At 42.2% G+C, this 26,971-nt stretch overlaps 1 protein-coding gene across 5 annotated transcripts in view; it reads right to left on the reverse strand.

Moving 5' to 3' along the window:
• Positions 1-26,574, reverse strand: part of DENND1A (DENN domain containing 1A) — a 544,738-nt gene extending 518,164 nt beyond the window's left edge. For 3 of the 5 annotated variants that reach the window (XM_012509181.2, XM_030817793.1, XM_030817795.1), the window contains exon 1: positions 26,325-26,416. In XM_012509181.2, coding sequence (XP_012364635.1) covers positions 26,325-26,341 — 17 coding nt within the window. In that variant the 5' untranslated portion in view covers positions 26,342-26,416. Of the gene's footprint in view, positions 1-26,324 lie in introns of all 5 variants that reach the window. The other 2 variants (XM_030817797.1, XM_003264111.3) reach the window with 2 other exon arrangements.
• Between the last annotated feature and the right edge of the window lie 397 nt (positions 26,575-26,971).

The raw sequence follows: 26,971 nt of genomic DNA on the forward strand, positions 1-26,971 counted from the left end.
ACTCCACCCTGTCTCTCCACAATGAGAAAATACCTCTATAAAACCAGGGCAGAATTCATGGAGCAGCTATTTGAGGAACCTAGAAAGTAGAGTAGCAGATGAAATGGGATAGAAGATTCTAATTAAAAGTACCACCAAACCAGTGGTGTGTTTGAGTTTGTTCCTCCATTATCACTCAGCATAGACTCAAGGCAGCCCAAATACTGGATGTGGACATCAGCATGAATAACTTCCAAGAGAAGCTGTCTAGTTCAGGCTCAAGGAGTGGAAAAGAGGCAGCAGCCTACAGGTACCTGAAGCATTGAGTGAGGGAAGGAACCTTTCCCTACAACCAGAGGAAGTGTGGCCTTAAGAGGATAGGGCAAACCCCTATTACTTTCTTTTCTACTCTGTCCTCTCACTGCGAAGCCCAGACTACATATACAATCATGGGAAGTACACAGCAGAGCAGGGTTAAATAAAGGGAGCCCCAGGGCACTGAGGAGATGGCAAGAGAGGGCAGTTCAAGAAAATGACCTCAGAAGCTGGTTTTGAACTCCAGGGCTCACCTCGGAGCCTACCAGCAATGCATAAAGGTCTGGCCCAGTGCAGTGGCTCACACCTGTAAACTCAACACTTTGAGAGGCCAAGAGAGAGGATCGCTTGAGGCCAGGAGTTCAATACCAGCCTGGGGAGCATAGCAAGACCCAGTCTCCACCAAAAATTTAAAAATTAGCCAGGTGTGGCAGTGTGCACAGCTACTTAAGAGGATTGCTTGAGCCCAGGAATTCAAGGCTGCAGCGAGCCACGGTTGTGCCACTCCACTCCACTCTGGGCAACAGAATAGGACCCAGTCTCAAGGGGAAAAAAAAATGGTCCACAGGTCCTCTTCTTCTACATACATACATCCTAGTCAACATCTGAAAAAAATTTTTTTTTTAATTTAAAGGTGGGGTCTCAAAGTCCTGTATCCTTGAGCAATCCTCCCACCTAAGTGTAAGCCCTGTGCCCAGCCCAGACTTTGTAATTTTAGCCATTCTATTGGGGGTGTAGGAGCTTTCTCACTGTAGTTTTAATTTGCATTTTCCTAATGACTAAAATGACGCTGAGCATTTTTTCTTGCACTTATTTTCCATTTGCATATCTTCTTTAATATTCTTTTCAAATCTTTTGTCCATTTTTATTGGATTGTCTTATTGAGTTATGAGGGTCTCATATGTACATATAATATGTTTTATTTTTTATCTTTTGAGACAGGGTCTCACTCTGTAGCCCAGAAGGGAGTGCAATGGCATGATCACAGCTTACTGCAGCCTCAACCTCCTGGCTCAAGCAATCCTTCCCCTTTAGCCTCCCAAGTAGCTGGGACTACAGCCATGCACCACCACCCCCAGCTATTTTTTTTTTCCTTTGTAAAGACAGGGTCTCCCTATTTGCCCAGGCTAGTCTCAAACTCTTAGGCTCATGCAATCTTCCCGCCTCAGCCTCCCAAAATTACAGGCATGAGCCAACATGCCCAGCTGATATATGTTTTACATGAAGATGGAAATGGAAATGGAAAGAACTGGTCAAATGTATGTGTTTTTTAGAAGTCTGTGGTTTGTCTTTTCATTTTCTTAATGACAAATTTTGAAGAGCAAAAGACTTTAATTTTGATAAAGTTCAGTTTATTCTTTTACACTGTGCTCTTTGTGTCCTAATTAAGAAGGTAAACTTGACAGCACCTTATCAATAGATTAGTGAGATAAAATAACATGGAAGGTATCAAAGATAATTCCTAGATTTCTGCTTTAGATGAATGAATAAATGCAACACATTACTGAGACTGTATCTCCTCACAGGATATCCACAACCCACCATTAAACCAAATCACCCTTTCTGGATTTCCACTTCCACTGACTTCCCAACAGCATTCTACAATGCTTAACTTTGTCTCTTCTATTCCCCGAGGCTCAAACCTTGAAACTCACTTCGCTATATTCAGCCTGAAAACAATTCTTATTCATCCATGCCAATAATTTCCAAATCTCTACACTATCTTCCTGGTGACAAATGGCAGCCAATAATTATTGAGAACCATGCTAGGTGACAGGCACTGTACTTCTCTTCTGTCTACTGCATCTCTCTCCTCAGCCTATCATTAGTTTACACTCAACCAAATTCATCCTTCTCGACCTCAATGCCAGTTCTCCCTCCTGACTCGCCAGTGTCTCCGAAGGGTATTATGAGGCCCAAATTGGAAACCTTGATATCATCACCTTTCATTTCAGCTTCTCCTCTCTCCCCCATATTCAATTAATTTAATGGTTCTCCAACTACACTACCTTAAATGCTGGAGGTTTGGAAGCTAGACAAAGGTGCCAAAAATGGCCTTTTCCCAATTTGCATGAAAAAATAAGGTAATATAAGTTTTCTTACCACAAATTTTTCTTAAACCTTTATCACCTGCTACTCCCTGTCTATTCTGGAATGTAATATAAAATAATATCTGATTTAGGGGAAAAAATGTAGTTTAAACTTTAATATATAAATATTTCATAGTATTCCACAGAATACCATGACTTTTAGGTACTTCATCACCTGAATATGCTTGAGCACCACTGAACTAATAATTTGCAACTTATATTCCTGCTAAATTGTTCTTTCCTGTGCAATGCGAAACTTTTCCTATGAGGAAGTCAGACCAAGGTAGGAAAGGTCAGACCAATTTGCCTGAGAAAATATTAAAAAGTAGGCCACCGGGACACTATAAATTTCTTTCTCCTCAATTCCAGGCTATAACTACTTATCCTGTGGTAGCAAAGAGAATAACCAGCTTATAGGTGGAATAGGAATAACTTTCAATGATCACTGTAAGAATAACAGACTTTGTATTTTAGTCACAAGTGAGACAGCCTAGGCTACATTCACCAGTTAAACCAGCACGTTCTGGATTGCCATTCTCTTCTGATTATCAGTATTTACACCATAGATAAAGCATAACATTAGCCTAAGAAAAATAACAGAAATATAAATATTTATACTCTTAAAGCGGATTGCTAATGCCACATGATTTGGGGATTATCAGTTATCTGGAACCATCACAAACATAAATCCTGGGAGTTAAAAATATAAACAGACTACTGATTATACTCTTTTAAGAACGAAACCCAGTCAACACCAAACTGCATCACTGAGTTAAACATTTATGTAATTATGCAATATACAGCAACTGAGTACCGTTATGTGCCACAAACAATGCAAGTCACTCAAGGTTTAACTGTGAGCAAGAGGCTCACAGTACCTAACTTCATGAAGCCCACACACTATGAGAAAAACAATCAAAGAACACTAACAGCCAGTGCTGATAACAAAGTGCCTTCAAGTGGGGCAGGAGGGTAAAGGGGATGCTCGCTAAAGGGTTCTCAGCCAGATTCTAATTGAGCCAAAACCTAAAGAATGAGCAGAAGTTAACCAAGGGTATCTACACGAGTGATTAAGGTGAGAGGTGAGGGGTGCTATGAATGAGGCTGTGGTCAGACTAGCATGGAAGACAAAATACACTCACAATCACATCGATCTTGGCTCTAGTCGCAGCTCCACCACACAAACGGCCTAACATCTCTGACTTCAGTCACTTCATTTGTAAGGGGCTGTGATAACAATACTTACCTCACAGGATTATGGAGAGGATTAAATAACATAATGATGTAAATTTATTCATTCCACACTTGATAGCTCTGTGATCTTGCACAACTGGAAACCTCTCTGTGACTTTCTCATCTGTAAAATGGGGATCTAACAGTACCTTCTCCATACGGTTGTTAATAAGGATAAACTCAAAGAATAAATGTGAAAATTTAACAAGACAACAAATATAAACTATTTGGAGTAAGTTCTAATGTTCAAAAGAGTTCAATAAATTTTGGTTATTGAATTTGTGTTATTTTTATACTAACAGACAGAGTTGAGGTCTCAAAGGGCCTTAAAGCCATATTAAGTGTATGGATTTTAATCAGGAAGCATGGAGAGCAGCTGAAGGATTTTAAGCAGTCAACTGACATGTTCAGATTGGTCTTCTGGAAGGCTCACCCTGGATACTGTACAGAGACTGGACTGGAAAAGTCAAAGTGGTAGAAAGAGCCCAGTCAGGAGGAATTATAGCCATTAAGGTAGGAGAAGATGGTGCCCTGGACCAAGGGAACATCAGCAGAGAGATGAGTGCATGAAGCAACAAGGCTAGATATTTGCATTTAGGATGTGAGGTGTCCCCAAAATCTTACAGACTCTTCCCTCTCTCCTGCCCTCTACCCTCCTATTAAAAATTCATGAAGTTTCTTTCATTCCCACTATCACCACACTCTGCGATTCCCAAACTATAACTAGTTTCCACTGTCATGAGCTTCATTCAGGTCTAAATGTCACCTGCCCCTGGAAAGTTCCTCATACTTAATATAACCCAAATCAAAGCAATCATTTATTTCCCCAGAAAAATCTCAATTTCCCTATTTTTAATCCTAGTTCTGCCACGTCTTTCAATCACCCAGAATACAAACTCTAGAGTCCTCATCATGTGGTTGTGAAGACCTTCTCATCTTCTGATGCTACATCTTGACCATTCTCACTGACACCTGGACTCTTAAAATAAAGGTGATGTCCACTTGTAATCCCAGCACTTTCGGAGGCTGAGGCGGGCAGATCACAAGGTCAGGAGATAGAGACCATCCTGGCTAACACAGTGAAACCTCATCTCTGCTAAAAATACAAAAAAATTTAGCCGGGCATGGTGGTGAGCACCTGTAGTCCCAGCTACTCGAGAGGCTGAGGCAGGAGAATGGTGTGAACCTGGGAGATGGAGCTTGCAGTAAGCCCAGATGGCACCACTGCACTCCAGCCTGGCAGACAGAGCGAGACTCCGTCTCAAAAAAAAATAAATAAAAATAAAGGCGATGTCATGTAAAGCAAAAGAAAATATCCAAATATCGGCCCTCATGACCTCTCTTCTATAATAACAGGTTCATTTGTCTTCTACCTTCAGTCATTTTACCCTTCAGTCCTGGTTATACTCATGGGTCACACACACACACACACACACACACACACACACACACACATAGAGACAGAGAGAGACTAATACACAGGCAAAGCTACCTAATCTCTTGAATTAAAATTAGTTACATTGGTTATAATAATTACACACAAAAAGTTCAGTGAAAGCAGAGACAGGAATAATTCTAACAGAATGCACTCTAGAAATTTCAGCTTATTCTGTAAGGCAATAAAGTTCTACCTTAGTGGTGCAAATGCCTGCTAGTTACTAGGAATTCAACTGGGAACAATGAACATAAACCAGTTCTTCAGCCACAGATCTGAGAAGGGGATCTGACCATCACTAGGAAGCACAAAGAACAGTGCCCATGGTAACCCATTCGACCCCCTGTGGCAAAACAGCAAATCTAGGTAGAGCTCTCCTTACTCAAGAAAGCAAATGAAAAATAAAAGATCTGTCAAAAAAACATTGAAAATGAGAGAAAAGCATCATCATCTCTTGGAAGAAGAATATATTTCTGAAAAAGATTAAGAAATATGCTTCAGGAAACTGACATCCTTAAATAGAACAGAAAAAAAAAAAAAACCACCTCTATAAAACAGGAACAAAAAGCTGCAAGGAAGAGGGGAACAAGACAAGTAACAACAGCATTTTTTTTTTTTTTAAAAGGCCAATGTAACATTGATATCAAAATCTGACAAGTTTACAAAAAAAATTGTAACCAAACTCTCTTATGAATATAGATGTAAACATAAAACAAAATATTAGTAAATGGAATATAATAATATCCAAAAAAGAATAGTATAACATGACCAAGTGGGTTTATCCCAGGAATGCAAGGCTGGTTTAACATTTGAAAATAAATGTAATTCACTACATAAAACTGGAAAAAAGAAAAATTATAATCGTCTCAAGAGATGCAGAAAAGGCATTTGGTAAAATTCAACATCCATTCATGACAAAAACTCTCAGCAACCTAAAAACGGACAGAAACTTCTCAAACTGATCAAGGGCATCTAAGGAAAACAGCTATCAACATACTGGTTGACACTGATGAGATGGTAAGATATTAAGCACTTTCCTCTGAATTCAGGTATAAGACCACTATATCTGTACTCAGATGAACCTATTCATCATATCAGAGGTCTTACCCAGTGAAATAAGGCAAGAAATAAAAAGTATAAAGACCAAAAACTAGGAAGTAAAATTGTCATTCACAGAAAACCTGACTGTATACATATAAAATAAAAATAACCTAAAAACATCATTAGAATTAAGTACATTTAGCAAGGCTGCTGGATACAATGACAACATACAAGAGAAATCTACTGTATTTCTATATGCTAGTAACAACTAGAAAATGACATTTAAAAAGCAATGCCATTTACAATAGTATGGGAAAACAAATCAAAGACCTACAAATAAATCTAACAAAAGATGTTCAGGACCCTGCAGTAAAAACTACAAAATGCTGCTGAAAAAAAATTGAAGATATATAAGGAGAGATATGTCATCTTCATTAATATGAGAAGACTCAATATTGTTAATATCAACTCTCTACAAATTAGGGATGCAATGCAATTCCGTCAAAATTGTGGAATTTCACAAGCTGATTATAAAATGTATATGGTCATGCAAAGGACCTAGAATAGTCCAAACAATCTGAATAACAAAATTGAAAGAATTCCACTATTAAATAACAAGACTTACTTTAAAGGTACAGTAATTAAGATAGCATGGTATTAATGCAATGGAAAGAACAGAGTCCAGAAACACAAACGTATACCTGATTTACAAGAAAGACGCCATTGAAAGTGAGTGGGAAAAGAACGGTCTTGATAAATGTTAAGTCAATTGGACAACCACATGGGGGAAGAAAAGGAATTAACCTTGATGTATAACTTACATCATACATAAAAATTCATATGAAATGGATCACATCACAGAACTAAAATTAAAATGTAAAACAAAGCTTCTAGGATAAAACAAACAAAAGTATATTCATGGCCTTTGGTTAAGCAAAGATTTCTTAAACAGAACACATCAAAAAGTAAAGAAAGGAAAGGATCAATAAAATAGACTTAAGATCTCTTGTTAATCAAAAAGCACTATTAAGTGGCTGGGCCCAGTGGATCACATCTGTAATCCCAGCACTTTGGGAGGCTGAGGCAGGCAGATCATTTGAGGTCAGGAGTTCAAGACCAGGCTGGACAACATGGTGAAACCCTGTCTCTACTAAAAGTACAAGAATTATCCAGGCGTGGTGGCACACACCTGTAATCCCAGCTACTCAGGAGGTTGAAGCATAAGAATCACTTGAACCTGGGAGGCAGAGGTTGCAGTGAGCCTAGATGAAGCCATTGCATTCGGTCTGGGCAACAAAGCAAGACTCCATCTCAAAAACAAAAACAAACAAACAAAAAAAAACAAAAACAAGCACTATTAAGTGTAAAAAGGCAAGCTGCAGACTGAAGAAAGATTTTTGTAATACTTTTGTCTGACAAAGTACTCACATTCAGTAATATAAAGAATGCCTACCAATCAAGAAAAGAACAGAGAACATAGTGAAAAACAGGAAAAGACCTGAATAGGTACCTCACAAAAGAAGATATCCAAATGGCCAAGAAGCATATGAAAAGGTGCTTAACATGAGTAGTCAGTCATCAGGGAAATGCAGATTAAAACCACAATGAGCTACGAAAACATGACATTAATGGCCAATAATATGGCTAAAAAAAGACTAACAATATAAAGTGTTGGATATGAAACAAGTGGAACTGTCATATATAGCTGATGAGGTATGAATTGGCACACAATTTGGAAAACTGTCAGCATCTACTAAAGCTAAACATATTTATAAATTTTGAACAAGCAATTCCAATCCTGGGTATAAACCTAACAGAAAGGAACACTTTTGTTAACTGTAAGACATCTATAATATTCATAACAACTTTATTCATAATAGCCAAAAATGGGAATTGTACTACGCAGCAATGAAAAACAATGAACTACAATTACATACATCAACACAGATGAATTCTACCAACACAATGTAGAGCAGAAGAAGCCAGACCCACAAGTATATACTGCAAGATTCCACTTATATGAAGTTCAAGAATGGGCAAAATTGCTACAGTGACAGAAATCAGAATAGCGATTATTTTTTAATAGGTATTGACTGGAAGGGGCATGAAGAGCCTTATACTATGCTGGAGATATCCTGTGTCTTGATCTGGATGGTGATTACACGAGTATATAACCATTAAAAATTAATCAAGTGGTATCTTTAAAATCTGTGTACTTTACTGTAGGTAAATGATATAACAGTAAAAAATTTAAGTTTAAAAATATGTGTAATGGCAGAAGAAAATCTACATTAGAAATAACAAAAAACTCCACACATTACATATAAGACAAACGTAAGATGGTTCTGAAAGGCAAAGTGAGAAGCAGAACAGCTAGTGACCTCAGGACCCAAGGAGTGAGCAGAGATGAGTTCCCTGGGTTTTTCCTTGCCTCATGTATCACATTGTTGGAGCCAGAGAAGTCAGCAACCTGGAAATGCCAATTGATGCCGGCCCAAAAATGCTCAAACAAAAGCCAGCTTTCTTCTAGCCAAAGGACCAAAAAGGGCAGCTAATAAGTCAAAAAATTTTTTAAGAAAATACTCACCAAACACCACGAAAACCCTGTCATCCCACCCTCACCCAAATCCATAAAAGACAAGGAGAAAGCCTAGGTTTCTGGGCTGTGATGAGGAACCCCATCCAGCCCACCCCCGCCAGAGCAGTGCTACAGAAAACTAAGGAGGAAGCTGGGGATTGCTTCATCCCCCACCAGGCAGTAACAATGACCCCATTAATGTGGTTTCATTGAAGACCCTGGACTTCCACCGCCGCTGGCAGTAACAAGGCTCCCCTTTCCCATGTCCACTTGGATCGTGTGGAGGAGACCTACCAGAGAGTAAGGATTTTCATCACCTCCCAGTGATGAAATGGGACAAGACCACTCCCCTCCACCCCGTGGTGTCTGTTGAGTCCCCAGTGAGAGCAAGAATAAGGCATTACCCCACCCAGCCAGGGAGGTTTCCGTGGAGGCCTACTAGGGAGCCAGAACTCCCACCCTACAGTGTAGTAACGGAATCCTTCACCTTGGATGTCAACAGAAGCAGAGTAGGGAACCTGAATGTATACCCCAACTTTGCAAAAGCAAAGAAGAGCAGCCTCCTTCCCTTCCAGAGCAGTGTCAGAGGAAGCCAGACTGAAGACAGTTAAAAAAAACCTTCAAAGTTCAGCAGGAAATTTTGTCAACCTAGAACTCCATGCCCATACAAACTACTAATCCCCTGTAAGAAAGCAGACATTTTTCAGACATGCAAGAACCCACAGCTTACTTTTTATGTACTCTTTCTGCAAGGGTGCTACTGTGGCTATCTCCTATAAGAACCTGAATATGTACTCCAGAGAACAAATTAAAGCAAAATGATCACACAGGGCCAGGAAATAGTCAAATCAACCTTGAAAAGTGATGAGAGGACATTCCAGGGTTATAACAATAGAGCCAATTTTATAAGGATTTAACAGGAAGGTGGGAGGGAACCATCAGGGATACAGGGAAGCCTGGATAAAACTGCAAGTATAATTTCAAGTGTGGAAAAAATTAAGGATACAATAAAAGCAAATAATGCAAGAGGGAAAAAAAGATCTAAGAAACTCTGGAAGAGGGAGAAGAAGAGAAAGAATACTGCTTTAAAAAATCAAAATCTGACCGGACGTGGTGGCTCACACCTGTAATCCCAGCACTTTGGGAGGCCGAGGCGGGTGGATCACCTGAGGTCAGGAATTTGAGACCAGCCTGACCAACGTAGAGAAACCCCGTCTCTACTAAAAATACAAAATTAGCCGACCATGGTGGTGCATGCCTGTAATCCCAGCTACTCCGGAGGCTGAGGCAGGAGAATCGCTTGAACTTGGGAGGCAGAGGTTGTGGTGAGCTGAGATCACGCCACTGCATTCCAGCCTCGGCTCAAAACTCCCATCTCAAAAAATAAAAAAAAATAAAAATCCAGATATAGACCTTTATTTTCCAGTCTCAGGCACTTTCTGCACTGCAGGCAGCAGGGCAGACATGGTCAAGTCCAAGAACTATACCACACATAACCAGTTCCAAAATGGCACAGAAATGGCATCGATAGGCCCTGATCATAAAGATATCCTTTAAGCAGGTAGAACCTTAGTTCTTAAGGATCATGCACTTTGCCAGGAAACACAAGAAGGGTCAAAAGACACAGCCCAATAAAATGAAGACCATCAAGGCCTTTGTCAAGCTCAAGGTCTTGAAGGGCACCTGTGTTGGTCTGTTCCTGCCATTGCTATAAGTAAGTACCTGCGACTTCTTTATAGCAATGCCGGGCGCGGTGTCTCACCCCTGTAATCCCAGCACTTTGGGAGGCTGAGGCGGGTGGATCACGAGGTCAGGAGATCTAGACTATCCTGGCTAACTCGGTGAAACCCCATCACTACTAAAAATACAAAAAAAAATTAGCCAGGCGTGGTGGCGGGCGCCTGTAGTTCCAGCTACTCTGGAGGCTGAGGCAGGAGAATGACATGAACCTTGGAGGCGGAGCTTGCAATGAGCCAAGATCACGCCACTGCACTCCAGCCTGGGCGACAGAGAGAGACTCCATCTCAAAAAAAAAAAAAAAAAAAAAAAAAAACCCGAGACTGGGTAACTGATAAAGAAAAGAGGTTTAATTGGCTCATAGTTCTGTAGGCTCACAGTGCTGGCATCTGCTTCTGGAGAGGCCTCAGGAAGTTTACAATCCTGGCTGAAGGTGACAGGGATCCAGCGTGTCACATAGTGAGAGTGAAACAAGGGAGGGAGGGGGAGGAGCCACACTCTTTTAAACAACCAGATCATGAACTACTAGAGCAAGAACTCAGTCATCACCAAGGGGATGATGCCAAGCCATTCATGAGGGCCCACCCCCACAATCCAATCACCTCCCACCAGGCCCCACCTCCAACACTGGGAATCACATTTCCACATGGGATTTGGAGGTGACAAACATCCAAACCATCTCAACCTGAGTCCCAAGCTCAGGAGCCATGCTGATTATGACATCATCAGGTGCCAGGTTCTGCTGGCCAAATGCTAGCACCCAGGCCAAGGCCCCCACAAAGGCTGCAAAGTAGAGGTTTCCATCCTGCCAACATGAGGATGAAAGCACTTGTATGAGCTCCTGGGCTGCTCTCTCTACAGGGCTAGTGTACAAATAATTTGCTGTTTTGTACAAATAAATGCAAACTTATCCATATATGATGCCAAAGACATTTAGCATAATTTTCAATTCTGGATGGATTGTAAGAAAAAAATTACTGTGACCCTGATGTTAACATTCTCCTTCAAATGGGATGAAAATGTTATTTTAGCACCCTACCCGATCTAGTGGAGTTAAATTATACTTATATTTAAATATTCATAATAACATTCCACTTTTAGAATTAACCAAGATAAATCACGGAAGACTTGATTCTGGCCGTGGATCAAAATCTAAATGACCACATAAATGTAAAAGCATAGCTTTGAAAAGGTAGAAGGAAGAGCTAGGATAATACCCTTCCCCTTACAAAGTGTGAAATCAAAAGACAGTGTTGAGGGTTAATGGAACAATAAAGAGGTTTAAGTTAATAGCCATTACAAAAATTAAAGTAATACAAAATAGATAAAATATCAGATGAGTGGAAGAGAGAAGTACTATAAAGTTACTTATCTTTCATTTCAAGGAGTCAACAGACACTGTTTAAAGTTAATTAACAGAGAGAGATTTATCTATGGTTATGAGTTAACAACCAGAAAAACTAAAAATAGGGTCAGTTAATAAGAGTTTGTCTCCAAAGAGTGGGACTAGGGAAGAAAAGGGTAGAGGATTGTTGCTTATCACAGGCTCTTATTAAGTATTTGATTCGTGACCATATATGTTTGTAACTTTGCATGCACTTGTAACTGATAAAAATAACTTTTAAAGTTTGACAAACACACTCTGTTGATGAAGCTGTATGACAACAAGCATTCTTGTGTGGGAATATGAATTGGCACAATCTCTATGGAGGAGAATTTGACAATATCTAGCAAAATTACATACAAAATTACCCTTTAACCCAAATTCCACTTGGAAAAATCTATCGCAATGGTATAATGGTAAAAATACAAAAAGGTGCATACACAAGACTATTCATTACTGCACCATTTGTAATAAATAAAAGACTAGAAGCAACCTAAATGCCCATCAGTATGAGATGGGTTGAATAAACCATAGTCCATCCATCCAATAGAGTACTAATGCTGTCCTACAGAGAAATGAGGAAGATCCCCATATTCCCTATATTTTTCCAGGAGAGATTTCTTTACAGGATATATTATAAAATGAGAAAAGTTAAGGGGAGAAAAGTACACATGGAATGCTATCACTTATCTGAGGGCCTGGCAAGAGGAGATGTGAATATATCTATGTATTTGCCCTTTTTTTTGTTTTGTTTTGTTTTTGTTGTTGTTGAGACAGAGTTTTGCTCTTGTTGCCCAGGCTGGAGTGCAATGGCACAATCTCGGCTCACCACAACCTCTGCCTCTCAGGTTCAAGCAATTCTCCTGCCTCAGCCTCCCAAGTAGCTGGGATTACAGGCATGTGCCACTACACCCAGCTTATTTTTGTATTTTTAGTAGAGACGGGGTTTCTCCATGTTGGTCAGGCTGGTCTCGAACTCCCGACCACAGGTGATCCGCCTGCCTCGGCCACCCAGAGTGCTGGGATTAAAGGCGTGAGCCACTGTGCCCGGCTGCCTTTTTTGTTTTAATGGAAGGACAAATGAAAATCTAAAATCAAACTCAGTACCTATGACAGGGAAGGAACACGGTGGTAGGCAGGGATAGAAGTTAGACTTATGAATATGCCTGTTTTGTAGCTTTGGCTTTGAAACAATATAAGTACTTTAAGTAATTGTTTTAAAAATCAAATTATTTTTAAACAGTAATTCCAACAGATTAAAAGAAAAAATTATAAAAACCTAACTATGGGCCAGATGCTGTGGCTCCTGCCTGCAATCCCAGCACTTTGGGAGGCCAAAGTGGGCAGATCACTTGAGGTCAGCAGATCAGCCTGGCCAAAAAAGTGAAACCCTGTCTCTACTAAAAATACAAACATCAGCTGGGCATGGTGGCAATTACCTGTAGTCCCAGGTACTCAAGAGGCTGAAGCAGGAGACTCACTCGAACACAGGAGGCAGAAATTGCAGTGAGCCGAAATCATGCCACTGCACTCCAGCTCAGGCAACAGAGCAAGAACCTGTCTCAAAAAACAAAACAACAACAACAACAAAAAGAACCTAACTTTGTACTGAGTTGGTGACACAACCACGGAGAAAAAAACCAATTCTACTGACTTTAAAACAGTAATTTGACTACAGTCCTAGTGAAATATATCCTAGGGACCAAAAGAACTGCCAAGTTTTAAAAAGCCAAAAACATAACTATTTTCAGTAATTGCATTGTTGATGGTAATGTTGGTGCTGCTGTTGAGCTGTCTAGGTATTGTGGGATAAAGCAAAAGAGTAATGGTGTTGGTGTTGTTGGAAATCAAGACTTTGATATAGGTATGGAAAATTCCAATGTAAAGGTGATGAGGTTAAATAAAACTGCTATAGTCTAGAACTGGAAAAAGCAATATGAACACATAATGCAATTTACCTTTAAAACTACACACACATATTTCCAAATTCTGACCCCTGGAGAATCCTAGAAATTATGACTGACCTGGTAGCAAACCCACCCCATCCCCAAAAGTCCTAAATCCCAGGTTGTGATTTCTAATACTATTTCCCACCAAAAGGAACCAGGACTCCTTAGAGAAACACTGGGTCTGGAGGAGGAAACACAGAAGATGAGCCTGGAACACTCTGTCATACCAAAAGACAAGGGAGCTATTAGAAACTACAGGGATCCTGGCCGGGCGCGGTGGCTCAAGCCTGTAATCCCAGCACTTTGGGAGGCCAAGGCGAGCAGATTACGAGGTCAGGAGATCGAGACCATCCTGGCTAACAGGGTGAAACCCCGTCTCTACTAAAAATACAAAAAATTAGCCGGACGTGTTGGTGGGCGCCTGTAGTCCCAGCTACTCCGGAGGCTGAGGCAGGAGAATGGCGTGAACCCGGGAGTCGGAGCTTGCAGTGGGCTGAGATTGTGCCACTGCTGTCCAGCCTGGGTGGCAGAGCAAGACTCCGTCTCAAAAAAACAAAACAAAAAAACAACAACAACAAAAAATTCCCACTGGACAAAGATAGGACAAATTAAACATCAGTGAGAACAGCAGATAGAAATATAGCAAATAAGTTTAAATACGTCGATTTAAAGTGACACTCCCCTCTCTCAAAAATTAGTTACCTTTGGAAAATGTTTAAAAATTTAATAAAATCAAGCATTTACCCTGCCTTTCCTAAATGAACTGTATCTCAGAGCAACCAAATGGTTGATATGGACAAGGTTTCTTTTTACAAGTATCCCAGCTAGTATGAAGAAGAAGTGATAGAAACAAAGTATCACCATTTTATAACCTCTAATTAATGAACAGATCAAAGAGAGATACCCAGACATAATGTACCTCCTGATGGAAGTACCTATCACCACTTTTAAAATATTCTTGCCAAGAAAGTGAACTTGAATCTCATCAAGTCACTTAATCCAACTACCAATTTGTAGGAAATAAAGGGGACAGAGGAATACATTAAACAAACCTTAAGGATGCAATGGAAATCATACAGGACAAATAACCCACTTCTTCAAAAAATAAACTGCATGAGGGAAAAAGCAAGTATCAACCAATTGCAATGTATGAACTTCGCTGATTCAAACAAATCCACTGCTTTTTTTAAAATTTGATATAACTGAAAAACTTTGAACACTGACTGGATATTTAATAACATTAAAATTTTTCGACCGGGTGCAGTGGCTCATGCCTGTAATCCCAGCATTTTGGGAGGCCTAGGTGGGTGGACTGCTTGGGGTCAGGAGTTTGAAACCAGCCTGACCAACATGGTGAAACCCTGTCTCTACTAAAAATACAAAAATTAGCTAGGCATGGTGGCGCACACCTGTAATCCCAGCTACTGGGGAGGTTGAGGCAGGAGAATCGCTTGAACCCAGGAGGCAGAGGTTGCAGTGAGCCGAGATCACACCACTGCACTCCAGCCTGGGTGACAAAGTACAACTTCAACTAAAAAAAAAAAAAAAAAATTAAATTTTTTGGTTAACTTTTTAGGTGTGAAAATGTTGTTTTTTTTGAAAAAAAAATCTACCTTTTAGAGACACATATGGAAGTATTTAAGAATGAGATATGACATCTGGGGCCTGGAATGGTGGCTCACACCTGTAATCCCAGCACTTTGGGAGGTGGAGGCAGGCAGCTCACTTGAGGTCAGGTGTTTCAGATCAGCCTGGCCAAAATGGTGAAATCTCATCTCTACTAACAAGACAAAAATTAGCCAGGCATGGTGGTGCGCACCTGTAATCCCAGCTACTGGGGAGGCTGAGGCATGAGAATCACTTGAACCTGGGAGGTGGAGGTTGCAGCGTGCCGAGATTGCATCACTGCACTCCAGCCTGGGCGACAGAGTGAGACTCTGTCTCAGAAAAAAAAAAAAAAAAAGGATGATATGACAACATCTGGGATTTGCTTCAAAATAATCCAGGACTAGAGAGCAGGGGAGGGAGTTACGGTCAGTTATTGATAAATAAAACTAGGTAAAACTTAAGTGTTGAAACTGGTTGATGGGAATTTGGGGGCTCATTATACTATTCTACTTTTATAGATGTTTAAAATTTTTCAAAATAAAGTTTAAAAATAGGTTCAGCACCAAGAAAAAAAAGGAATAAAAAATCACTTTAAGGCCGGGCACGGTGGCTCAAGCCTGTAATCCCAGCACTTTGGGAGGCCGAGGCGGGTGGATCACCTGAGGTCAGGAGTTGGAGACCAGTCTGGCCAACCTGGAGAAACCCATCTCTACTAAAAGTACGAAAAATTAGCCGGGCATGGTGGCAGGTGCCTGTAATCCCAGCTACTCGGGAGGCTGAAGCAGAGGAAGCTTGAACCCAGGAGGTAGAAATTGCAGTGAACCAAGATCGTGCCACTGCACTCCAGCCTGGGCAACAAGAGCAGGGCTTTGTCACAAAAAAAAAAAAAAACTTTAAAAAGACTGAAAAGTAGTACCAGTTAAACAGAGATAAATATAAATTATTTGTATAAATCTTTTATAAAACTGAATAGATTTCCAATATTTATGATAAAGGGAACATTAAGTGGTTTCGTTTGTTTTTTACTTCAAGACAGGGTCTTGCTCTGTTGCCCAAGCTAGAGTACAGTGGAGCAATCTCAGCTCACTGCAACCTCCCCTTCCCGGGTTCAAGCAGTTCTCATACCTCAGCCTCCCAAGTAGCTGGGACTACAGGCGTGCACCACCATGCCCAGCTAATTTTTGTAATTTTTTTTTTTTTTTAGTAGAGATGGGGTTTCACCATGTTGGCCTGACTGATCTCGAACTCCTGACCTCAAATGATCTGCCTGCTTCAGCCTCCCAAAGTGCTGAGATTACAGGTGTGAGCCACCGGGCCTGGGTGGGGGCATAAGTGTTCTTAAATGTTATAATTCTAATTGTTTGCATGCTCATCTTATCTGTCTTAGTAGACTATAGGCTTCCTTTCTTCCCAGCCAGCAAGAGCAATAGCGCTTTGTACATACCAGCATCTCAATCTTTCAAATAAATTCAGTGAAATACGCTACACATCATCCTAACATCCTTACTGAAAGGAAGCAAATACCTTAGTTTTTAAAAACAAAACAAAACAAAAAACTGTAATACTATAAAAAGGAACATACTTGCTGTCTTTTAACTTGTTTTTTAACTCCAGGTTGTTCAGACAACCGTGTTTTCTCTGCCATTTACTAAGCAGTCATATCTCCACTGAGAACTAGGCACAAGATCTCTTTTAATTATCACAACAACCCTGTAGGTTAATTTATTAGCTTCCTTTCATAAATTTTTTTTTTTAACCTGAAGCTCAGAAATTTAGAACTCAGAGAGAGAATGTATAGTTCTGGGAACTCAGAACTCCAGTGCTCACGTACCCCTGGATCCTCTCACACCCTGGAGTTCAAGAACTGCCAGCGTGGAGTCAAACAGCATCTTCCCTAGATTGGTTTCCTTCCTTCCATTTATTCATACAGCCTAGGCGATATCAATGCAACACCCTCAAACCTTTCCTGTGGCTAAAGTGAATTCAAAAGGTGGTTTTTCTTTTCCCCCTCTCTAAATCTACCATGAACAGATTAGCCTTCAGCAATTTATTCCAGCCCACTTTAAGTCTTACTTATTTAATAAAGCACACACATTCACTATAGATCCCTCAAAGATTCCTTCCATTCTCAATGCAGACTAAAATGCCTTATCCCAATTATAACTTTTCACTTTTCCTCAGAAAAGCAAACATTATATAACCAGTCCTCACCTTACAAATACTCCATTTGTAACATAACTCTGCTAACCCTGGCAAGTCATCTTTGATTCTTCTTTTGCCTCTTACATGTAATTTGTCACCAAGTCTTGTCTTGTCATTTCTACTTAAAATCTCTCGAAGCCACCCTTTCCTTTTTTTTTTTCTTTTTGAGACAGGGTCTTACTCTGCCACCCAGGCTGGAATGCAGTGGCACCATCTTGAATCACTGCAACCTCTGTCTCCTGAGCTCTGTGGGAGCTCAAGTGATCCTCCCACCTCAGCCTCCCAAGTAGCTGGGACCACAGATACACGCCACCACACCTGGCTAATTGTTGTATTTTTTTGTAGAGACAGAGTTTCATCATGTTGCCCATGCTGGTCTCAAATTCCTGGACTCAAGCCATCCACCCTCCTTGGCCTCCCAAAGTGCTGGTATTACAGGCATGAGCCACCATGCCCGGCCCGTCATTCCTTTTCTTTACACTGCCAAAACCTTGCTCTGGACCTTGATCTTCAGCAGTAAAAACTATTACACAGTTCCACAATCCAGTGGCCTCCCATTTTTTTCCATGCATTCTTCCTATCAGTAAAAAAGTTCGCATACATCTGATAAATATCCATAAATTATAATAATGCCTTACTATACTAACACATACATTAAAAAATACAAAAACAAACTTTTAAGGTTGATATAAAAATAAATACAATTTCTAACATATTCTCACGTTCCAATGCGTCATCTTGTAAAAGCCAGAGATATCACTGCTCTAAACTGCTGCTGCCAGGGTAATCTACCTAAAAACCCAAATCTGATCATATTACATCCCCAGTTCAACCCTTCAATGGCATCATATCCTACTGGCACATGCCTACTTCATCAACTTCCTCTCCTGTAATCTTTATCCTTATATCCTGTATTTCAGCTTTACCTTTTATCTCCCCATGACTTTTGCATACACAGTTCCCTATATCTGGAATGCCCTTGCCCTCAACAGTTACTGATTTGTACATAACAGTATCTCGAAGAGGGAAACACATTCTAAATGTCATAACCAACTTACAAATGAACTTTTGGAATGTCACCTCTCTTTTCTATAGGAACATATATGTATTTTAACATATCTTTTCTTACTTTATTTGGCTCCTTTTCAAGTCCTGAATACTCGGAAAGAATGGGTACGGATTCCAATAAAAGTAAAGAACAAAACAACTTCATTTTGTTTATTTTTCTTCCTTGTTTATCTTTCCATGTCCCCACAAAGCCCTTTTAAGCAAAAAGGATGTTACAAACCCAGAGATTAGTTCTCCCTAGGGCCAGGAAAAAGGCTGGACCTTTGCAACTGCAACCGGAACTCCAGCCAGGAACTTACACAGATTTAATAACTGAATGCAAACATACTTTCCTAGAGCAATACTCCAGGTCTTACCTTCTGTTTCAACCTTTCTATCTGCTGTACAATCCCCTCTAAGTTGACTACAATGGCTAAGAGAAGAGTGATGGAGTAGCACCAACATGTTTTCCAGAAAAGTCATGAAAATTCAAGTGGCTGACTCTGAGCATTAATGATGGAGAGCTTGGTCTTCAAAGAGACTTTTATTCCACCACTCCAAGTCTTTCTACATTCTCCTTTGGGGACTGGGAGGACAGCACTGTGGCAGAGAAAGGCAAGAGGGGAATAGGCATTAGAGGAAGAAGGCCTGGAAAGGACGTCACATTCCAATTCTTGGTCTCATCACAAAGCAGAGAGATACATTAGTTGTGCTATACAACAGGCCTCAAGAAAAAGCAACCTTCTTGTGTATTTTGGCAAGGGGATTCTTTAAAGAACAGTCAAAACAAACTGGAGCAGAACTATCATAAGCCAAGACTGCTCCTCTATTCTTGAAACGAGATCGGTTTATCCTCATTTTCAAGTCATATAACTTCCACTTGTCTTCCTTTGGTAATCCCCCTCCATTCTCCAAATCTCCCCTTTCTTTCAGTTCAAGCTCCAACCTCTTCCTAGAAACCTATCTCCGTCTACTCTGATCTTTTCTATGTAACTCATTTGGGCCAAATCAAAACCACAATAAAATAGCACTTTACACAAAGTGGTACAGCTGCTTTAGAAAACAATTTTAACAGTTTCTCAAAATGTTACAGAGTTATCATACGATCCAGCAATCCCACTCCTAAGTATATACCCGAGAGAAATAAAAACGTATGTCCACACAAAATGTTCATAGCAACATCACTCATAATGATGAAAAGGGGAAACAACCCAAATACCTTACAACTGACAAACGGATGAGTAAAATGTGGTATGTCCATACAATGGAATAGTATTCAGCAGTAAAAAGAAACACTCATACATGCTCCAACATGGATAAATCTTGAAATCATTAAGTGAAAGAAGCCACGCAGGAAGGGTTATATATGATTCTATTTATTAATATATGAAATGCCCATAATAGGCAAATCTATAGCAAGTAGATTAGTGATTGCCTAGGACTGAAGGGTTTGGGGGAATGAGGAGTGTCTAACATGCATGGGGTTTCTTTCTGGGGTGATGAAAAAGTTTTGGAATTAGTGGTAATCAATCACCCTGTGAATATACTTAAAACCACTTAAGAAAGTAAATTTTAGGGCTGGGCACAGTGGCTCATGTCTGTAACTCCAGCACTTTGGGAGGCCAAGGCAGACGGATCATCAGGAGTTTGAGACTGGCCTGGTCAACGTGGTGAAACTAAAAATACAAAAACTAGTCAGGCATGGTGGCAGGCACCTGCAGTCCCAGCTACTTGGGAGGCTGAGGCATGAAAATCACCTGAACCCAGGAGGCAGAGGTTGCAGTGAGCCAAGATGGTACTACTGCACTCCAGCCTGGGCGACAGAGTGAAACTGTCTCAAAAAAAAAAAAAAAAAAAGTAAATATTATAGTATGTGAATCTTATGTTATAATCTTATAAGATTCACATACTATAAAATTTCATATCTTATAAAACAGTTTTCAGATTACCACAACCTACAAGGCCCTGCCCAGGATCTCTCCCTCTGACCTCACCACAAGCCTCTCTGCCATCAGTCACTACTCAAACCCACTGGCCTTCTGTCCATTCCTGAAATATGCCTAGGGTTTTCCTGCCTCAAAGCCTTTGTGTATGCTCTATCCTTTGCCTGGAATAAAAAGTCTTGCCTAGTCTCTTTAGATGACTAATACCTCCTCATCCTTTAAGTCTTAGCTCAAATGTCATCTCCACAGTGAGGCCTTCCCTCGCCACTCTATCTAAAATAGGACAGTCGCTCCCATCATTTTCTCTGAGGCATCTCATGTGCTTCTTTTATAGAACATCTATATAGCTTTATGTGAATTTACCTTTTTTTTATTTTATTTATTTATTTATTTTTGAGACGGAGTCTCGCTCTGTCACCCAGGCTGGAGTGCAGTGGCGCAATCTCGGCTCACTGCAAGCTCCGCCTCCCAGGTTCATGCCATTCTCCTGCCTCAGCCTCTCCGCGTAGCTGGGACTACAGGCGCCCGCCACCACGCCTGGCTAATTTTTTTTTTGTATTTTTTAGTAGAGACGGGGTTTCACCGTGGTCTCGATCTCCTGACCTCGTGATCCGCCCGCCTCGGCCTCCCAAAGTGCTGGGATTACAGGCATGAGCCACTGTGCCCGGCCCTGGTTTTTTAGTCAGGTCCACAAGACTGTATGCACCATGAGGAGTGAATCTGTATTATTCGCCATCGTAATTCCCAATGTCTAACACAATTCCTGGCATTTAAGTGTCTAATAAATGGTAATATTTTTATTTCAATATGCCACGTCCTCATACGTACTGCTCCCTCTGCTGATACCACCACCACCATTACTGCCTCTACTCCCTCTGCTAACCACCCCTACCCATCTCTCAGCTGAAACATGATCCCCTTGGTGAAGCCTTCCTTTCCTGACCCTCCCTCCTCCCCAGAAGACAGTCTCTCCTTCACTTACTCACCTATTCGTCACCAGCGGCATCTCCACCATTGCAATTAACTTATACTGTATTATACTGGTGTTTTGTTTCTTTGTTTTGTTTTTTTTGGTGGGGAGGGAGTCTGGAAGGGATTGTTTTTGTTTCACATTTGTGTCCACTACTTTAGAAAGCCTTAAAGAAAAATCTTTGTTCATTTTTGTGTCCCCAGTACTTAGCACACTGCCAGGCACAGTACTGCCACTAATTATGATAATAATGGCTAACATTTATTGTTTAATACGTGCTTAATATTCTTAGTTCTATGGTAGGTAAATGGATGAATAAATGGATAAATTTCTTGGTCACTAACCTCACAGAGGTCACAGTTTGACAGGGACAGAAGACAGGTATACAGGCTAATGTAGAATAATCACCACCACAAGGCCAAATTAGTTGCCCTGCCCTGTTCCTATGCCTCCAAATCTTAGAGTATGCTTTTCTCTGAGTCCATAAATGTCACATTTCTTCAAACTCACTTAGAAAACTTCCTTCGATTACTTACAGCCCACTTCCTGCACTTGGTGCCTGGAAGCAATTTCTAGGATGTCACCACAAGCAATATTAAACTGCCACATAGTTTCCTGCTGTGTGTCTGCATTATCAGTTAAATTGCTTCATATTAACCACATTCCAGTCCACTGGGATCATTCAAACACTAAATAAGATTTAAACATACCTGTCGAAGATTGTCAGTTACCACTGCTCCTTTTATTCTTCTAGATAAATGTACATACAGGTTTAACATTTAGGTTTCCAGGGTGCTACCTGCATACTGGTGACCTTCTCTTTTTTTGTCCATTAAATGTTGATTTGAGGCAAGACAATGTTCCTTTATTAAAATAAACATGAGGCTGGGCACGGTGGCTCACATCTGTAATCCCAGCACTTTGGGAGGCCGAGGCGGGCAGGTCACCTGAGGTTGGGAGTTCAAGACCAGCCTGACCAACACGGGAGCAACCCCGTCTCTACCAAATATAGAAAATTAGCCAGGCATGGTGTCTCCTGCATGTAATCCCAACTACTGGGGAAGCTGAGGCAGGAGAATCGCTTGAACCCGGGGGGTTGGAGGTTGCGATGAGCCAAGATCATGCCATTGCACTCTAGCCTGGGCAACAAGAGCAAAACTCCATCTCAAAAAAAAAAAAAACAAAAACAAAAACAAAAAACTAAATACTCTAGTAAAAGGCCTGCCTAAACCATATAATTTGCCTTAAAAATTTGGCCGGGCGCAGTGGCTCACACCTGTAATCCCAGCATTTTGGGAGGCCGAGGCGGGCGGATCACGAGGTCAGGAGATCAAGACCATCTTGGCTAACATGGTGAAACCCCGTTTCTACTAAAAATACAAAAAATTAGCTGGGCGCGGAGGCGGGCACCTGTAGTCCCAGCTACTCGGAAGGCTGAGGCAGGAGAATGGCGTAAACCCAGGAGGCGGAGGTTGCGGTGAGCCGAGATTGCGCCACTGCACTCCAGCCTGAGCAACAGAGCGAGACTCCATCTCAAAAAAAAAAAAAAAAAAAAAAAAATTTATAAAATATAAAACTTTTCTTCCTCAAGGGTTTAATTTTTTTTAACTCGATGAACACTCAACTCAGAGTCTTAATTAGAATCTTAATGTAGATCCTAATGTATTTCTTAAATGCATTCCATGAACTCTTCTCAAACAACCATGTGCCAGGCATTGAGTCTGACACAGGGAACTCAAAGATAAATAAGACCGTCCTTCCTCTCAAGAAGTTTACGTCCAGCATGGTACAGGAGACAGACAAGAAACGAGATTCAGTATTGTGACTGCGATAAACACAAGGGGCCACAGAAACAGGGAGGAAGGGCACCTGGCCTAGACTGGAACAGGAGGGGGTGGGGGTGGGGGTGGCAACAGGAAACTGGCATCAAGGCAGGCATCTGGGGGATGGCATCTGATCTTAGGCCTATAAACTCCCATTCTCTCATTTGAAAACTGTGGTTAATAAATAGCATCGCCACCACTGGACAGTAGTGAGGGTTTCATGAAATGGTTCACATTAAGGATTTCCACGGTACCTGACAGAGATTGTGTTCAACCAGGCTTAAACTTAAAAGAGAAGTCTGATCAAACACAAAATCTCAACACCTGTGCCTAGTAACTCACGTGCTTTACCACTGATCACACAACAGACACCAGCTTCACAATTACACACAATATTGTTTTTAATCAACTTTTATTTTTTAATAATGAGACAATGTTAAGCCCTACTCTGCATGTCAACAGCCTAATTCCTTGGTCATTAAAATTTTCTTCTCCATTACCTTAAACATACCTTTCTCTGACATTTCTAATGTACAGTAATGTTCTTAGTCGTTTGATACAGAAGGTGAAAAAAAAAGAAAAAAACCTAACAATTACTGAGTTTTTAACATGGACCTGGCATTTACATCGATACTGTGTTCATTGCTCATAATAACCTTACAACCTGGACAGAGTCCTCCCCATTTTACCTTCAGGGAAACTGAGGTTGAAAAGGCAGTCTGTGTAAAGTTTCATAATTAGCATTACAAAGAGCTGGAATTTGAACCTAGACCTGATTCCACCTAGTCAACTGACTTACTGCATCAGAGATAAGCAAGAGAAAACAAAAGGAACCCCCCCTCTTGCCCCTACCTCCAAGACTGTCCTATTCAATGGAACCTGCACACTTCGATTTCACCACAGCCATAAGAACACCTTGAAGGCCCTGTCAGGAGGGAAAGCCAGCCAGTAGTAACCAAAGCTCTGTCTTCTCCAACAACTAAAGGAGCACTTAAGTGGGTAATTTCCTGTCCATCCCCATTCCGAGCTACAGGCAGAAGTTGCATAATCAACAGTCACTATAAATCACAACTACTTTTCATAACTTCTCTCTTCATATTCTCTTTCGGTTTCACCACAAGCTAACATATTTCCCAAGCCTAAGTTTTTATCACAGAGTAGTCTAGTTTCAAGATCAATAAGGCTATTCTTCATACTCATTTCACGCTTAATACAATTCCATGCCTTAGTAAATTCCCTAACCCAAGTGCTCAGAATTAGCGACGGGTTCCACAAAACACATTTGAAAAATGTATTTGTCAACCCGCTACCTTGGAGAGCAACAGAGAGATTTGATGGCTAGCCATCTGAACTTTTACTTGCTGGATTTTAATACGGGTTCTGACACTCACTGCCTCATGTCAGGCAAGTTTCTGAACTTTTCTGTAACAAGAAGGGTAAGTGTCCTCACGCATACTCTGCAACTCTAAGTTGGCTTCTGGAAAGTGTTTCTAAGTGCTATTGAAATCCAAGTTTACAACTCTTACTTGGAAGCAGGAGCTAAACTTGAGTGCCTCTTTAATCCCAATGTTTCACAAACGACATCTTTTTACCCCCCAAGCCTCTCAAGCTCTTGTTTGGAGCATGCTTCTAACTTTTTTCTCATTTCCACAAAAATAAAGATTTAACAGAGTGTTCATGCGACTCTTCCATTTTCATTACCATAAGCAAACTTTTCTAGTTTCATTCAGCAGATGTCTCAAGGCTGCTGCAGCGCATCTCATACATATTTTGTAAATGAGAAGCCTAACCACACGGGGGACCGCAAGGCTGGGCAAGGGTCACACTGCACGGGCATCACCTGGACATGAGATGCAATGTTTGAATAATTATTAGATTTCACCCTTAAGGCCTTCTCCTTTCAAACTTCCCTAGTACAATTCTCAAAATGCTGAAATAAACACATTCCACAGACTTTCCTGTAAGAGGGTTTAAAGTGTCCTAGGAAAGTTGTTTTACCGAAAAGCCTATGCTGTCAACTTTGCTTTTTAATGCCCTTAAACAATTCTATTAGTCACAGAGGAAAAAGTGAACATTTGTTAGTAATTAGAGATAAAACATCTCCAGTTCTGGGGCAGAGGAAGGGAGAGGCCACAAGAGGACCCGGCTGTGAGGGGAGATAGAGTCCAAAGCCACACACCCAAATTGGACCGCTTAGGAGTTGCACTTTCCAAAGTCAACTTCTAAGTCTACAAAGACAGCAGCAATGTTTCAGTGGATTCTGCAGTTACATGTATCAACAATTTCCCCGGAAAGCTAACCCTCCACCGGGAACTCCAGGTGAATGAATGAGTGAGGGAATTCGCCAGATTGAGTTACAAAGCCTTTCCACGATTATCAAGAGCAGGTGCGCGGTTACAACACAGAGGTATCCTCCTTCACAGCCTTTGGACCTTGCTGCGTGGAGATTTTCACAGATAAGAGGGGGGAAATAGGAGAGAGGCAGGCCTTCCTCCCCGGCCATCCACACCTTAGGTCCATGAGTGGCCCCTCCCTCTAAGAACCTCACGCGACTTCTGTGGGGGCCGCAGGCCTCAAGCGGCCAGGCTGCAACCTCTCCGGACCTGCCAACTCTCAGGGGCGCCCCAAACATGCCCAAACACGGGGAGGTGCTTCCGGGGCTTTCCCACTCCCCCTCCCCACAGTTGAAGGACCATTTTCAGGGGCTCTCCGTAAACCCGGGGAGGGGGCCGCCCTGTAATCTCAGCTGTTCCGGCCCCCAGGTGACGAGGGGACACCTGGCCCCCAGCGCCCTGCCACCCCGCGCGCACCCCGCCCCCGCGCCTCCCTAAATCGCCATAGCAACCGTCCCCCTCCCCGCGTGACGCCGGCACGCGGGGCGCCCCTCTGGTCTCGGCAACAAGTCCCCCGCGCGGCCCGCGGCCTGCAGCCCTGGCCCGGCCTCGCCGCCCCGCGCCCGGCCCGGCTCCGCCCGGCCCGGCCGCACTCACTTGATCCTGGAGCCCATGGTCCCCGGGCCTCCTCATGGGCCCGCGGGCCCCGCTCGGCGCTGCGCTGCCCGCCCGCCCGCGGCCGACCGGCCTCCCTCTGGCGCTCTCCCCGCCCCTTCCTCCCTTCCCTCAGGCTGGGGCCCGCCCGCTCGAGGCTCGCTCCCTCGCCGCCGCCGCCGCCTCCAGGGGTTAATGTACTCGCTCCAGCCCGGCGAACGCCATGGTCGCCGGCGCGCGTGCCCGGCGCGCGCCGCCCCCTCCGCCTCTCACCGCCGCCCCTCCCGCCCGCGCTGCCGCCGCCGCTGCCCGCGGGGGCTGCTGGGAAGTGTAGTCCGCTCGCGGGGGCGGGGCCATGGCCGGTGGGGGCGGGGCGGGAGCGCGGTCATCCGCATGTCTCCCCGGGCGCGGGCCCCGGAGGACTTTGGCGTTCCCGTGCAGGCCCTTGCACATCTGCACCCCACTGCGCCCCGCTGGAAACCTCCACTCACAGCCGCCCTGAAGAGACCCTAATCCTCTCATGGAGACCCCCAGCCCTCCTGATGAAACCGCCACCCATCCTCCCCTTGGAGGCCTCCCACCCAGCCCTTCTAACAGAGAGCTAATCTCCCGCCCAGGCCTCCATGAAAACACGTTTTCCCTTTAACATC

The sequence above is a fragment of the Nomascus leucogenys genome, chromosome 8, assembly GCF_006542625.1.
Source record: "Nomascus leucogenys isolate Asia chromosome 8, Asia_NLE_v1, whole genome shotgun sequence".
Taxonomy (NCBI): Eukaryota; Metazoa; Chordata; class Mammalia; order Primates; family Hylobatidae; genus Nomascus; species Nomascus leucogenys.